The sequence below is a fragment of the Schistocerca piceifrons genome, chromosome 2 (genome assembly GCF_021461385.2).
Source record: "Schistocerca piceifrons isolate TAMUIC-IGC-003096 chromosome 2, iqSchPice1.1, whole genome shotgun sequence".
NCBI classification, from domain to species: Eukaryota; Metazoa; Arthropoda; class Insecta; order Orthoptera; family Acrididae; genus Schistocerca; species Schistocerca piceifrons.
In genome coordinates this window covers 1,053,311,220-1,053,328,586 of record NC_060139.1, presented here as the reverse complement: position 1 = coordinate 1,053,328,586, position 17,367 = coordinate 1,053,311,220, and the positions used below count along the sequence as shown (strand labels likewise).

Below are 17,367 nucleotides of genomic sequence, written 5' to 3'. Positions count from 1 at the left end.
GTCAATTTTTGCCCACTGTGTGACAAAATCAGTAGTTTTTGTTTCGTAACTAACAATTTCAGCGATGTCAATTGATTTATAGAAAGATAGTACGTCTTGAGGATCTTAATTACCTATGAAAGCTGCCAGAAGCCCCTTCTTGATTAAGATGTAACAACGAATAACTGAAGACTACTAATGAGGCTCATAGTTTTAGTCTTTACTGATTCGCTCCACCTCCCCCCAACATCGCTTTGACATCAGCCTCCAACCAGCGACTGCGAACAATTTCTTTGCCTTTCGCAAAAATATTCACGTTCTGTCACGTGTGTTATTGACAACTAGTGTTGCACGGAGTGTACTGAGCGTATCATTGCTGTAATACTATTCAAGTTTGACGCCATGTATCAGGTTTATTTTCGTCTTCAGGGTTCTACAGCTTGCAGCGCTAACATGTTATGCGTAATGTTCGCCAAGCCTGTGAGAAACAAATATTACGTCTCAAGCGAGGTGTAGACCTATGGGAGGAGAGCTCAGTTATAATACTACATAATCACCCGTTGTGTTTACTTTCAAAAAGTCAAAGGAAGGAACTTAGTGCCAGCCATGTTTCGCATAATTATGCAGTCCTACACGTATGTCAATGGTAAACACTTTTCTTCGATGTCTAAGTCTGGAGTGTGCACAAAAGACAATGTTATCCCAAGAGGTAATACGAATATGTTAAGTCTTTCAGCGACGCTGAGGCGAACATTGAGCGGGGATTCTCCGTCTGCCAGCGTTCAGCAGGTGAGGTCTCCATTTCGTGTAGTATTCTGAGACACTGCTCTTTCTTCCAGCGTGACTGGATGTTTCGCTTAAGGAGGATTCCTGATGTTCCAGTATGCAACTGCCAATGATGTCCTTCCGCAATGTATGCAAATGTAGCTATGTGCTTATGTAGTTCATATAAACCCAGCTTAGGAGGAGTCGAGTGTTTCTTAGATTACGATTATCCACCTGTTGGTTCACAACAATGCATTTTTGAAAAGTATCTGGACCCACAATTAAGCTTTCAGCTACAATGAAAGAATGTTGGGCTGACGCTCAGCCGATAACGTTTCTCGTTCTTGCGCAGCATCTTGAGATACAGTCAGCACATTCGGTAATATTAAAGCTGGATGGGAAGTCCTTGTGGGCTGACGATCACCCGATGAAGTCTCCGTGGTCTCCCAGCATCTCAAGACGTCAGGGTGATCGGCAGCACGGAGCCACTGGCTGGGTGGGGACTCTCCGTGGGCAGCCACTCGGCTGGTGTCTCCCTTCTCCTCCAGCATCTAGAGACACTTGCAATACGTTTAACAACCCTGAAGTATTCGCTGGATGGGGATTCCCTGTGGAATGGCCCTCAGCTAATGAGATCTCCCATTCTTTCTCAGCATCTAGACACACTAAGGGCGACTGGCAGCAGCGAAACACTCCCTGGATAGGGATCTCTAGTGGGCTGGTCAGGTCTCCATTTTTTCGCAACATCTCCAGACACAACTAGCACGTTCGGCAAGCCTGAAACACTCTCTGGATGGGGATTCCCCGAGGAACGGCGCTCAGCTTATGAGGTCTCCGTTCTTGCGAAGCATCTCCAGCCGCAGCTCGTGCTCGCGCGCCTTGAGCCGCAGCGCCGCGATGCTGGAGCTGCGACGGTCGATCTCGGGGGCGGCAGCTGCCGCCGCTGCGGCCGCCGCCGCCGCTGCCGCCGCCACCGCCGCCCCCGGGCTGGTAGGCGGGCCTGGAGGGTGCGGCGGGGGAGGCACGATGGCAGCGGCCAGGAGCGCCGTCGCCGTGGCCGCCTGCTCCTGCTGCTGCGGGGGCAGACGCGGGGGTGGGTTGGGCACCGCCTGCTGGTACTCGTCTTTGGGACTGTGCCGCTGCTGCTGTTGCTGCTGCTGATGTTGTGCAGCCGAGATGTTTGCCAGCAGTGTCTGAAACAGGATCAAGAAACTCCTATCAAAATACGTAAAGGATCTAATCAGATAAATACACAGATTTAGATGATCCATCATTGTAATGGAAGTGCAACTGCGGCTTATCATAAACTTGTAAAAATAAGGAATACCAACAGCCGTACTTACTGCAAAATAGTTTAACTTCGCCACCAGTTTCGACACTAAATTAGTATCATCTTCAGGTCCTTGTCAAAACTGGCAGCATCTAATCCTCGGTGCATTATGACAGGTACCATGTGTATTCACTGGTCTCATGGACTGCTTACACGATGGCTGGAGTACATATATCTTGTCAATAGAAATCCACGAGAACAGCGAATACACTATCTGTCACAATGCACCGGTGGTTAGGTAGCACCATTCAGTTTGCACAGAGCCTGATTGTGACACTAATGTAGTGTCGAAACTGGTCGCGAAATTAATATATTTTATAAAAAATACGGCTGTAAATTCCTTATTTCTACAAGATAGTTATAGAGAAGACTCGAGCTAATTCGCTCTCAGTAAATCGATTTCTCGATAAATTGAAATAACTGTCGCGTCACTGTAAGAAATACTCGATAAATAGAACAATCGTGTTTTTATTTATACATTCGATAAATCGAAGCGATTGTCACAACAGACTACCTGCGAACGGTGTATAATCCGACAACAGCGGCCACGAAATACTCGGTAATTCGATTTCTTCATCACCTATTGAGATAATTATTTGATCATTCAACGCTCTGCAACAATCCTTTGTTTCTCGAAAATGCGTAAGTTACTACAGCACGTAAATCAGCTGTAAAAGTAAAGCTGAAGAAGTACCCGTGTTTGATTTTCACAGAAAAGGAGCAGTTATTGTTGTTGTGGAATGTGGAGTGGAAAAGAAAGAGGACGTGGCGAAACCTTTCAAAATTCCGTCACTCACGCGATCGACGGTTCTGAGGCGAGAAGTTAAGTTTGCTGCAAACATGTCGTAAGGACGGAGAAAGCGGAACAGGCTACGTGTGTTCCCACCTGTTGCCGAATGTTTACTGTAATGGCTTTGTCAGTGAAGAGGAGAGAGAGAACAATCATCTCGAATGTTACATTCCTAAGAAATGGCTACGTCATTCATTGCCAGGCTGGACGTTGAAGGGTTCGCCGCTAGTGTGGGGTGGCACTCTAATTTTAAAAAAAGTTTGACTTCGATTTAAGAAGATATATGGAGAAAATTCGAGCGTTGATCACAGATTATTAGACAGGGTAAAAATGATTGAAACTGACGTTTTATCATGTATTCTCGGAAATTTGTGCGTGCCTTTAGTCGGAAATGTTAAGACAAATAAGAAATAATTAAGAGGGTGAAAAAATGAACTTTCTTTTAATATGAGTGCAGTTGCTACTACTGCTACCTTTTGTAATGAAATTTGAATGTTACTCAGACTATAGTACCATTTTTAAACTTTTAATTCAACTTTTTCGAGATTCCACATTTATAAGAGACTTTTGCTAAATTGAAGTCACAGTTATTCCAGTTTCTCGTCAGATCCCTTGAACCTGGAATTATGTGTGTCGACTGTGCCTAGAACCAAACATTAATTTACGGCAGTGACATCAGTCATCACAGTAAGACTTGTTAAGTGTCCAATCCAAGCCGTTAGGGACGAATGACAAGTGAGTTATCTGTTCTGAATTTCAATTCAGATATTAATTTTTCTTACAGAAACGGAGGTGAGAGAGACTAGAAAGTCTTGCGAACAGCATGAGCATCAGGGGAACGTTCTAAAAATGTTTTGGGTAGCGGACGCCCAACAAAAGTCCATCGCGGCAACCATCTCAGATAATGCGGATTTTCCGAAATCTAGTAGTACTGCGCTGTTTGGAAAAGCTTTAACTGTTCGGTGGATGCTGTGGTAGAGTTTCAGTGCTAGGGCTTACTCTGACTATTATTAGAGACACTTGCTAAAATATTCCACGATAAACAGTCGTGAAAATTTTTACTCGTAAGTGTGACATTTATGGCAGTGAAAGTTTACATTTTACTTTGTTAGGGGGTTTCACATTATGCCATCTAAAAGAAATTGCAAAGTTTTGGTTACTGGTGTTGAGCGTAGTGGCAGCACCGAGTAGAGCGCTGTCATTAGCTGTAATAGCAGCGGTTCCGGGCATTTCTGTGACAATTACCCCTGAGTGTAATCAGATTTTAGCTACAACCGCCCCATCCCCCCTTCTTCCATCCCCTCAAAAAGAAGGTATGCGCGCAACCCTGATGCCAAGTTTCACCGACTCTAGGGGAGCAGTGCAGCATAGCGCAGAAGATTTAGTGCCGTATATTTCAGATTATCGCATGTACATTGCGTTTAACAGCATTCGAAGAAAACTAACCAACAAATCCGCAAGCTGTCAAAAATTATACTGTTCAAGTTCTCCTGTGCACTTACAAACAGCCGTCGCTGTAGTTACTGTTGTGTTATGGTGTTGTCAGCCATTTATCTGTTGTGGGGCAATTTCTGGTGAATTTGGGGATCTATTTTCAATTCGGGTGTTTTCATGAGAAAGTTAAGGATATTTTATCTATATGACTCAATTTTACTGTCATAGACGCACAGTACACAGTACGTGTGTAGTGTGTGGACTATGTGGGGAACATATTGTTCATTCATTCGTTTCACAATCTGTAACCTCCACCACAAACTGTCACACGTTACCCTAGTCTTCGGAAAGAAAAATGTTTTTACTGGTAACTTTCGTCCCCATTTGTGAAACACTGCTATAGAGGGATCTAAACCTATTGGATTGCCAGTGGTCATTTAGAGTCAGGAAACCTTCGATCATGAAGGAATTAAAGACAGAAGAAACATGTGCGCTGTCTTTGGTACTCAAACAGACTTTGTGGGTTACCTAGAGAAGGAAAACGCGATCTGTAGTGTAAAATACATTCATTTTCCAACAATCTGAAACCAGCAGTGTGCGAAACTGTTGTGCTCTATTGTAGAAAGAATGCTGTTGCATGACAATTCATTACTTACATCGCCGGTCACATCCGCCCCTTGTAGCTGAGTGGTCAGCGCGACTGAATGTCATACCTAACGGCCCGGGTTCGATTCCCAGCTGGGTCGGAGATTTTCTCCACTCAGGGACTGGGTGTTGTGTTGTCCCAATCATCACCATTTCATCCCCGTCGACACGCAAGTCACCGAAGACTTGCACCAGGCCAACGGTCTGCCCGACGGGAGGCGCTAGCCACACGACATTTCCACTTACCGCTGGTCACGCAGTTGAAAGCGGTACCATTTCGGTTCAGCGCTGCTGGAAAACTTAGTACCTACTGTGAGTATTTGTGTGGGTCACGTTCTAACAGCTGTATCTGGGTAACTAATAAAACTTGGACACATGTTTTATAGAACGTTTTATTCCAATTGGTATGTATTACCACCTCCTAAATTATTTACTGTTCTTCCTGAAACATGTTTTAGATGGCTAAACCTACCATTTAAGTGACACATGACTATTTCTTATTTTGTTTGCCTTAGACCATAGACGGCACAGACCGCACATGGCATTATTGTACTGAAACCTACATATTAGTCTGCTGACTCGTGACGGCATACATTTGCAGACGACTTCTGGGATACTGTTCAGTTTGTTTTCATCTGACCTGTAATACTTCCAGTAAACGTTTCTTTATTATAATTTTAAAATATTATGTAGCATTTGTTTGAAGCAAAAGATTTATGGAAGCAAGTAACAATTCAATCAACAGGTAAAGTTGTTCTAACTATACAGGAAAATGTACGAACATCTTTTAATATTTAATTTGAATATTCGCTCTGAGGTGTAGAATCATGAAGATTTTGAGACGGTAGAATGTTAATACGTGATTCACTACAAGCTATTTACCTTTAAGCAACGTTTTCTAATACATTATGCCTTTTGATACTGTTTCATTACCTGCTTAAAAACTGGACATTATGAACAGAAATGGATATTATTTCTAGTAAAATTATGATACAAATGGTTCACTTATCGTTAAGGAATCGTTTGTAAAAATGTTAGCAGCTGCAGTCAGATACAAAGCATTAACAGCCTGAAGTCTTCCAATTTCTGCCAGTTCACAAAAAAAAAAAAGGAGTGCAGCAATCAAGTGATTTACGAACAGTGAGAATAGTGCACACATTCTCACTTGGTTGATTTTAAATGGGCTTGTAGTGTCAAGGTCAAGCAAGTTCCGCAATGGGGACTAGTAGTATTGCAGGAGAAGTATGTTTTTAACTCGTGTGTACCCCTACTGTGGGTAGTTAGCTTTTTTATCTAAGAAGGAGTTGAGGGAAGCACTTGTGATGCACCTAGAATTCCTTCCTCATTCATTTTACGCACACACACACACTAAATATCATTCATCTTTCATCATTTTAAAAATAGAAGTATTCCAAGTAAAGTTTTGTTATGTGCTAAAGTTTACGATATTGTGGGACGGAGGGGGGACAACAGATGGAGTTGGGGGGGGGGGGGGCGTACCAACAACGTTTGATTGCACTCAGGGGTAATGATCTAAGAAAGCTTGGGAACCACTGGCCTACTGTATATGCGGGGTAAGCTGCCCGTTGTGTGCATCTGATGCGTGGTGGCAAAGCAGTCTCTGGTGGGAGGCACGGACCTGGAAGGAACCTGCAGTGGCGTGGTGGTAGCCGAGTGGGCCGAGCCCCGCGGGCGCTAGCAGCGGCGGCGGGCCGTGGGGCGGCGGGGGCGGCGCCGGTCGGAAGTGCGGGGGCGGCAGGTAGGCAGCCAGCTGGTAGCGGAAGGCGCCCGCAGAGTCGAAGGCCGGCTTGCGCAGCCCGAAGCCGAGGTGCGCGAACGGGTTGGGCAGCGTCGGCGCGACGACGGCGGCCGGCGGCGGCGCGCCGTAGGCCTGCAGCGGCGAGTAGGGGTGCGCCTGCGGGCCCACCTTCTCCTGCTTGCGCCACTTGGCGCGCCGGTTCTGGAACCACACCTGCAACACCGCCGCCAGACGACACTTAGCAACGCCACAGGTGAACTGACGTCGTACATAGGTAAATAGTAATATAGAATATGAACGCATTTTCAGGAAGACCCCCAACTCAATCAGATTCAGAACAACCTTTTGCTCCCAGGTCAAAAACTGTCGACAAATGGATAAAGAGACAGACCATGTCCCGAAGCCCCTCCGTATTTAAAAACCAAGGAACTACGAGGTGTGTTTTCAAAAAAGAACAGTATTACAATAACTTCATTTTTACACCTTGGAACTTAATCTACTTCTCCACATAATATCCCCTTATATTAAGGCGCTTATCGTATCGTATGTTTAGCTTCTGAAAACAATCCTCATAGAAATTGTCTCATTTTTTAACGAGTCCTGTACTGCCGTTTCGACACCGTCACCTTCTTCGCAGCGCAAGCAGGCAAGATGGCTTTAGAGGTGCAAGAAAAAATGACAGTCCCTTGGCGTTAGGTCAGGGCTATATGGAAGAGGACCAGCTTGTTGCTAACCATATGACTCGATGAGATCATGAGGACGGGTATTGTCGTGCTGCAAAACGTGCTCTCTCCTGAGCATACAACGCTTTTTTCATGGCGCAATTTCTGTATGATCTCACAATATCTATCTGTATTGTCTGAGCTACCCCAAGGCAAAAAAACGATAAACAAATCTTCCTACCTTTCCAAAAACACAGTGAACGTGATGTTTCGTGACCAAATTGTTTGATGGAACCTCTCTTTCTTGGGGAATGTTGACTGTCTCCATTCCAAGTACTGTTGTTTCGATTCCGGTGTATCTTGAACAATTCATTTTTTATCTCCAGTTTACAATTTGGCAACATCTTGAAATATGAGGGAAGGGGGCGAGATAATAAGAAATGAGGTAGGTTCTGTTTCTCGAATTTTTTACAGTTTTCTGCACTAGGTCATCAGTAATAACGGACTCTCGCTCACTTCGTTTCTCATCGTGGACCTTTGGTCGGTCATCTTTACATATTCTACACCATTTTCTAGCCATTCCAGCGCTGATGGCTTTTTCTCCGTACATTTCGATGATATAAAATTTCGGCAGCTTTCACTTTTAACAAATGACTAACTGCGTTTATTTCAGAATCGACAGCATTTTCAGTGGGTTGAGCTACTTTATGCACGTATAAATAAACGTTCACTCAAGCGAAAGCTACCGTAAAAGTGACAGCAAAGCTTCAATGGCCATTATCAAAATGGTACGTACTTTGATAAAGTGTTAATATCGACTAAAGTTGGAAAGACTTCTCGCCAGTACGTACCTACGTCTTACATGAAATGTATTCGCAGTTGTGAATATCAACGACCATCATCTGTATGGTGGAATGATGACAACGAAGATATGTGCCGTACCGGCATTCGAACCCGGATTTTCCGCTTATCGCGAGCTGTCACATTACTATTAGACTATCCGAGCATGACTCACGGCCACAGCAAAACTTCCGTATATCTTCAACCATGTGTCTACAACCTGTACCAGTACCTCCATTACGTATATTTCTGTACAGACGAGACATTTTACTTCAAAATCGTTTACAAACAAGTCAAAAGGAACATTTTATCGAAATTCGGAAAAACACAGGCATTGCAGGATCGTATTTATCCGCGGACAGCGGGCAAGCAACTTTCAAGCAAGATGCCTCCCCTGTACTGGAATATACATAACTGATGAACAATTATAGGTTGTGGACGCATTGTTGACGACATATGGAAGTTTGGCTTTGGCCGCGAGTCGAGCTCGGATAGCCTAATGGTAAGGCGACCGCTCGCGGTGAGGGGGAAAACCGAGTTCGAGTCCCGGTCATTGTCATCATTCCATTACTGCCATCATTCCGTTATACAGCTGATGGTTGTCCATATTCGCGTCTGCGAATACATCACACGTATTTCATAACGGCTATAGTCGCCGCAGCGCCTGTTCCTTTAGACACGCATTCGTGTCCGTAGGAACATTGAATCGTAATTTGGAATAACACAGGCACTGCAATATCCAATCGTATCGTACCTACGACTTACCCTAGTGTCACAGAAAATAATCCAGGCCCATTCCATTCACGTGTGGTTTACTCATGTGGCACATGCCTAGCACGTTGCTTCAGCCCGCTCGCTGTCGGGGTCCCGTAGCAGCTCAGTCCAGTTTTTTGGGCAGAATTAATAGTTAGCAGTTAATGTTTCGGGCTGTGTGAGCATGATTGTGATGTATTTTTAAAGCAGTGGATACAATAGGTCTTTGTGAAAAACATTCTATGCTCTTTCTAACGTCTGTAGAATGCTTTCGTCGTAATTCTACATTATAAACCCTTTTTTTCTTCTCACGTCTGGGAAGAAGAGTTTTATTTATACGTTTTGTCCCTTTGTGGTACGTCGTTCAGTTCTGTGATCTGGTGCCACAGTAATGTCGATGGATATTGTTTGCTTTACGTTATCAACAAAGCACGGCTAAAAATTTTCCAGTTCATCTATGTGACCATAGGCGTCGCGCCCGCAACAAAGGGGGAAGGATGGGGGGGGGGGGGGGACATTGTCCGAACCTTTCTTTTAGACAGTGTTCTCCATATATTCCTTTCCTCGCCGATTCTGTGGTAAACCTCCCCATTTATTTCCTCATCAGTCCACCTAATTATCAACATGTGTAGCACCTGATCTCAAACGCTTCGATTCTCTTCCGTTCTGGTTTTCCCATTGATGGTGATTCACTACCATACAATACTGTGCTATAGACGCACGTTCTCGGAAATCTCTTCCACGAATTAAGGCATATGTTTGATACCGATAAACTTCTATTGGCCAGGAATGCCCTCTTTGCGTTTGCTTGTCTGCTTTTTATGTCGCCCCTTCTTCGTCAGTCATTGGTTATTTTGTTACATCTCATTTTGCTACATCTCATTGTCTTTTTCCGGTTTACATTCAGTGCATATCCTGTAATCTAAAGATTTTTCATTCCATGCAACACATCTTGTAGTCGTTCTTCACATTTATTGAGGATATCAAAGTCATCAGCGATTGTTGTCCTTCATATCCATTCACCCAGAATTTTTATTTCTGCCATTGCTTCTTCACTGTTTAGATTCTCTAACAGCCAGTTCCGAGCTACAGGAATGGACCGGTCCAACATCTTGACACGCATATTTCTAGACAGTGTTAACATGGAAGCGGTATACACGTGCCCACCAACCGTTTCCAATACCCACGAGAACGCCACCAGCCCTTGCTTCCCAACGAACGCACAACGGAAGTTTATCAATTTTCTGTGTGTGAAAAAGACCCGTGTTCGCTTACTGTTCTGCATTCAGTTTCACACCGCGAAGCTATTGCGGTAGACGCAGAACATAGCCATGTTATATTGTCAGTGCGCACATCTTTGCATAATCTATGAACCAAAACACATCAATTGAAACAAAAACATGAGTTTTCTACGCTACGAGAAGTGTCAGATTTCAAGGTTGAAACGATGTCCTCCCAAGAATAGAGTCGTTCTCAACTCAGTAGTCCTGTACTGGCCCTGAGCTACACTTAACTTAACAAACCCAGGAAACGTAGATTCCAAAAAGCATTTTGTTCAACTTTAGTTGTCGCAGCCAACATTAAAAAATAGAAAGCATGAAAGTAATCCAACAAATCAATTAAGACGTGAAATATTGTAAGCGAACGCTGTTTTGTAGATGGCATTTACGTTGAATAAGACTGTTTCAAAGTTTATTCCCCGTTTCCACACTTCGTGGAGTGCTAATGGGTCATTGTTAGTTGGATCCTACAGGGTTCTTTTTCAATCGCTCTGATTTTTAGTTTCAGTTTCAAATTTGTTGTCTGCAGAATATGAATTTCTTGCTAAATACTTTCAAGCTTTATACGAGGGCTATTAGGAAAGTGAGGAGCGATCAGTCGCGAAATGGAAACCACTGTGAAAATCAGGCGAGGCTTTTCACAGACGTCTTGGGCAGTGTCTCCAGTATGCCAGTCGATAGCATCAAGACGCTCTTTCCAGTTGTGAGCGAGTAAAGGTGCCCAGAACAACGATGTCTCCCGCCAAGTAGGAGGGTCCGCTGAGAGGCTTCGCGTTAATGAATGCAGCCCACCTAACACAACTGCCACGCACTTCCTTCTTCATGGCAATTCTCAGCCGCATTCTGCAGGGGCAGTGAAGACGCTCCTGCAGCGTTTTCGATGGGAAGTGTTCGATCATCCACAACACAGCCCTAATTAGGCTCGTCCTGAGTATCATCTCTGTTCACATGAAACACTGGATACGAAGACAGCATTTGGGCGGAGGCTACCAGTGTACAAAATTACTGGAAAGCACAGGCGGCTGCATATTGACGATGGTGTTGGAAATTTGGTATAACGCTCCGACAAATGTCTAAGTCGGAGCGGCGACTATGTAGAGAAGTACCTGGAAGGCGTAGCTAAATGCGCAAAGAAAACAGTTTTGATTCTCACTGGTTTTCATTTCGCGACGGATCGCTGCTTACTTTCCGAACAACCCGCATATTCCATAAACTGTTAGTATACTCGTTTTAATCATATGACGGCGTAATTTTAGATAAGTGAATGAAAGATGTGAAATCTATATTCCTCTTAATAACATATATATTTCGTATTGATATTGAAAGCTGCTTATCACGTATGTATTAAACTAACTTAAAAAGAATAAGTAAATAGCGTATTTTTTATCAAATCTAGTTCTTGGCCATGAGATATTTTCAAACTCACTGAATCAATTATATAAAAAACTGCAATTTTAGAGTTTTGCCCAGTCTTTGAAAAATTTCTGCGGAAGCCTATGCATACGACTGTGGAAAAAAATTCAAGAGAGTTTAAAGTTTTTTGTTTTGTCATCGGCGTAGTTGCTCTCTCGGCATATTCCAACTGTTCTCTGTTTGTCCAATAATGAACCAGTAACTCTGTCACACTATGAAGCAATCCATATTTTTCTCATTCCCTTCTATTTTTGTTTCCTTCTTCCCACTGTAAGTAGGCTGTTTGGGTTTTTATGTTGGTAACTCCACGTAGTGCTCTGTATGAAAATCGCTGACTGCGCTGTGTGCAGTCTGTAGCTGGTTGGACTCATTGTTGGAATATTCGCTTGTGTAGTGTTGGGCAGTTGGATGTGAACAGTGCGTAGTGTTAGGCAGTTGGAGGTGAGCCGCCGGCAGTGGTGGATGTGGACAGAGAGATGCCAGAGTTTTGAGCGGACGATCTGGACGTGTGTCCTTCAGGAAAAGGAAATTTGTTTAATTGAATGTCACAAAATTATATATATATATATATATATACTTTTGAACGCTATTATGGAAAATACATTGTTTCTTCTCTATCATTCTCTCTATCATCTTTCATTTGCTAACTATGCCTATCAGTAGTTAATGCCTTCAGTAGTTAGAATCTTTTATTTAGCTGGCAGTATTGGCGCTCGTTGTATTGCAGTAGTTCGAGTAACGAAGATTTTTGTGAGGTAAGTGATTCATGAAAGGTATAGGTTATTGTTAGTCAGGGCCATTCTTTTGTAGGGATTATTGAAAGTCAGATGGCGTTGAGCTAAAAGTATTGTGTGTCAGTTTAGTGATGATCAGAATAAGTAAAGAGATAACTGTCTAAGTACGCTTAGTTTTGCTTTGCTGTTTGAAAATCAAATAACGTAAGATTTTTCCAGCATTCTTTACATACAAAGGGGAAGTTTCACCACGTCCTCTGCTAACCTTATCCTATTATTTTCGCTCTTCCTCTAACTAGTCAACTTGTTCTGCACGTTGATTCCTTCTGTACAGTTGTTTCTTTTAGCCGTCGCTACCCACATTCGGCAATAACATAACGAGGACGTTTCTAAAATTCACTTATGCATTACTATACCTGTTATTATTATTATGGGGTAGTCCGTGCAGTAATGTTAGTCACAGTGCTGCAGTAGTGTAATGCTCGGCATTCCTGCCTAGTAAGCAAGGAGAGTTCGGTGTGTGTAAATAAATAAAACGAAAAAAGTAAAAACTGTTTGTTGAAATACCCTTGCAATATACGGCACAGGCCGTTAAGCGAAATGGAACAAGCGGAACACTTCCAAAGTCTGGCAGCTATTCGTTCTAATTAAGGTGGGAGCAGTCCTGTTTAATGTACTTCTAATTATTTTAAATTCGCTTACATTGTTCCTTTACAGTAGCTCCGTGTAGAACGGGTTTGTGTAAAGTTTTCATGAATGATTTCATCTTGGTCCCATTGAAATCGCCATTGTGTCCAGCCCCCCTTCCCCCCCGCCCCTCCCCCAGCCACCAGCCCATCGGATGTTAATTTTAGAACTTGCACCGCTAGGCACAATATAGCTCAAGGTTTCCTATCAGGTGTGACACGACGTTTCACTGTGTAATATTGTTACGTAGATTATGACACGACTCTTTCTTCTGTGCAGATATTTCAGCTTTTGAAGCAACGGGCTAGCTCCTTACGAGATCCAAGGGACACGTCACACAAATTGCAGAGATGCCGAATCCGATACATTCATGTTTGCTTTGTATAAATATCCTGCGTGTGTTTTATGGAAATAAGGTGAACAAAGGTTCAATGTATAGGTGTGTATATGAATGTTCAAATCTATCTATGTATGTATTAGTGTTGAATTCTAAACTTTTTCCTTGTCCTTCCTGTTTACGTAAAGCGTAACTCAATCCAAAAACACTTGCACTGTCCACCAGTTCCTAGATAATTGAGGATTACCGGCTGAAAACCACTCAAGACAGAAGTTACCTTCGTGATCTGACTAGCCACTTAACAATGTTCGTGTTGGTAGAGGAAACGTAACAAAAACATTGAACTATTTACTTGTTTAAACAATGTTTCTTTCCTTACTATGTGAACCGAACTTGGAAAAGTCATACGTGTCGTAATTTTAGTGTCTTTGGTCAGATAATGGCCAAATAATGGTTCAAAACTCAAAATGCGTATCATCTGTTGGCACCCAAAGTAGTGAAATAAAATCTTACTAGACGTTACCATCACATGTTGTATGGAACTAAAAACATATTGACGAATAGCGGCCCACAGTTTATCAGTGCTACGGGCCCCGCATGGCTTTAAACTTGCCTGGTTCTGCCGACGGAAAATGTAGTTTCAGCGGTATGTCCGTGGGTGCAAGCAGATACCATCTGCCACATTACACCAGAACACCCGTTAAGGTCATTCTCTGGCCAGTGACCTGAGTGTTTGACTGTGGGCCGCTATGGAATCGAATACATAAGAAGTGTGACTCTTTGTTGGTGACACTTGTGATTTCAGCAATTCTGTTTTTGATGTGAACTTTCATACCATCAACCAGTCACATTAATGAGACCACCAGTCATAGCCGCGAATAACCACTTTTTGCAGGGCGGACCACTGCGAAACATGCATGACGTTTCGGAAGATACCAGCAGGGATGCAACTGTCGTAACCAGCTATGCTAGGTTTCTCAGTTGAAGATCCATGGCGCGAGCAGCAAGGTCGAGATAGTCCCACAGAGTCTAGATTGGAGGCCAGGGAAGTACCGTAAACTCTTCCTGCTGCTCTTCTAACCATGCATATTCACTGAGAGCTGTGTGACACGTTGCATTACCGTGCTGATAGATGCCATTATACCAAGAAAGAATAAACCGTATGCAGGGGTGGATATACTCCCCAACAACAGATGCTTACTTGTGTTGACCCACTGTGCCTTCCAGAATGACGAGATCACCAGAAAATCCCACGAAATTCCCCAGACCACACGGCTCCAACTTGGTCCCTACTGAAGATCTGACGATTCAATGGCCACCTGTCCGATGAAGCACAAAACGTGATTCATCTGCGGAGACCACATGGCGCTACTCATTAGACGTCCGGTTACTGGCTTGCATATTCTAGCCTTCGATGAACAGCAGTCAGCTTTGATTCATGAATTAGACGCCTACTGCGGAGGCCCATACGCAGCAACGTCCGCTGAACAGTCGTTGAGGCCCTTGGTTCATCTGGGTGGTCCACTGCTCAACAATTGCACCTCTATTCGCCCGTACACATCTCTACAACCTCATTGGCCCCTGTCATCTGTGGGCCGCGGTGCACCACAGTTGCCTTTGTGCTAGTATTGGATAGCGCCAATTTGCCATACACGGTATACTTTGACCATGGCGGCAAGCGAAATGTTTACAAACATAGCCGTTTCGGAAATGCTTTGAACGTTGTCCCGAAATCCAGTGATGATGCCCTTCTGAACGTCAGATAAATCGCTCAGTTTCTGCATGGCGACAACGACTTAATGTCTTACCCCCCCTCCCCACCTCTCCCTGACACGCTTTGTAGACCCTCCACTGCTAGTGCTGCCACCTGACATTTATAGCAAATTGACGTCGTAATAGGCGGTGCTCGCATTGATGTGAATGGAGTGTGTATTTAATTATAATTTGTAGAAATATATTAGGTGTATAATTACATAATTGCATTCGCCATGCTATACGCCAAATAAAGAAATCGCGGCAGTATCTAAGAATTTTAAAATGTTATCCGGACAGTCCAGAATAGTAATAGCGTCTTCTAAGTATGGTTGTAAAAGTAACGACTCAGTTTTGCACCGTATACATTCGATATTGTCGAAATATACACATCTACGCTACAAAACATTCATTACTCACAACTTTTACTGATGTAGCCATTGTATGTAAATACGTCTTCGCAATCCTGGCAAGTTGTACTTATAAATGTGCTCGTGGTTACTCTATATGAGTGAGTTCTCTTCGTGAACAGCTTTTCCTCTTCAACATTCTGATGAACGATCACCATGGCTGAACTTATATTGTAAGTAGGCTATTTGGATTTTTATGTTGGAATCGCCACGTAGTGCTCTGTATGAAAACCACTGACTGTGCTGTGTGCAATCTGTGGCTGGTTGGCATAGTTGGAATATTCGCTGATGTAGTGTTGGGCAGTTGGATGTTACCAGTGCGTAGCGTTGCGCAGTTGGAGGTGAGCCGCCAGCAGTGGTGGATGTGGAGAGAGATGGCAGAGTTTTGAGAGCGGACGATCTGGACGTGTGTCCGTCAGAAAAAGCAGAAAAAGGAAATTTGTAAGAATATATATATATATATATATATATATATATATATATATATATATATATATATATATATATATCAGTTCATGACATCCAGTCTTACAAACTGCTGGCGGCTCACCAACTGCGCGTTACTTTTGAACACTATTAAGGTAAATACATTGTTTGTTCTCTATCAAAATCTTTCATTTGCTAACTATGTCTGTCAGTAGTCAGTGCCTTCAGTAGTTAGAATCTTTTATTTAGGTGGCAGTATTGGCGCTCGCAGTATTGCAGTAGTTTTAGTAACGAGGATTTTTGTGAGGTAAGTGATTCATGTAAGGTATAGGTTGTTCTTAATCAGGGCCATTCTTCTGTAGGGATAATTGAAAGTGAGATTGCGTTGCGCTAAAAAAAAGTATTGTTTGTCAGTTCAGATTAAGTAAAGAGATAAATGTCTGAGAACGTTCAGTTTTGCTCAGCTGTTTGAAACTCAAATAACGTAGAGGTTTTCCAGCACTGAAATTTATAAATTTTTCTATGGGGATGTTTCAGTATTAACGGTAACAGCTGAAGTAGCAAGAGTTGAAGTCGTTGTCTTTGCAAAACAAAATCCAACTGACGTAGCCCATAATCCTACCGTATGGCGGCTGGCCTCTGCAGCGGCACGCCACTGCGACACTACAGGGCCGTCGGACCGCAGTACCTGTGTTCGGCTGTTTGCCATAGCCCTGTTACGTATCGCCGTACAACGCTATGGCCTGTCGAAACAGCCGGCGATATACTGGACGGCGGAAACAATGGCGTGTGGAACTGCAGGTTTATGAATAATGCCGACTCCGTCCGCGTCGGGCACGAATGTCACGCGGGAAGAAAAATAAGACGAGTGACAAAATACATTCGGTGCAGCGTAATTATGAAGTCCATGAAACATTTCAAAAAATAGGTACTGGTAAAGGACAAATAATAACGTAACGAGCTGTTTATAAATGTTCTGTGTTCCCACACTAGGTCGCACGTCATACATCTAACTCGTAGTGACAGTAAGAATAGATGCTGCGAGGCGGTGTCGCAACTCTTCGAGGTGGTAGAGCTGGAACATCGCTGTCCTTGACGTAACCGCACAAGGAAAAATCGCAAAGCTTAAAGACCGGTAGCCGTGGCGGCCATTCGAGTAACGCCAGGTCAGTGGATGCAACACGGATTGTCTGGCGCAGTGACAACGTCTCTCTCAGGCAACTTCGTATACACTGTTGTGAAAATGTAGAGGGCGCCATCTTGCTGAAAGATGACACACGTTATCAGTTCCGAACTGCGCGACGATCCATAATTATTGCACCATACCGAGACAGGTGATACCACTGGCAGTTCTCTGAGAGAAGAAGAAGG

The 17,367-nt window shown here is 43.5% G+C and overlaps 1 protein-coding gene across 1 annotated transcript in view; it reads right to left on the bottom strand.

The window, feature by feature from the left end:
- Window positions 1–1,562: 1,562 nt before the first annotated feature.
- The window catches only part of LOC124776113 (homeobox protein aristaless-like), a 372,638-nt gene continuing 356,833 nt past the window's right edge, over window positions 1,563–17,367 (bottom strand). Inside the window, exons 4-5 of the mRNA XM_047250955.1 lie at window positions 6,583–6,915; window positions 1,563–1,937 (exon numbers count right to left, since the gene is read on the bottom strand). Coding sequence (XP_047106911.1) covers window positions 1,563–1,937; window positions 6,583–6,915 — 708 coding nt within the window. The remainder of the gene's footprint in view (window positions 1,938–6,582; window positions 6,916–17,367) is intronic.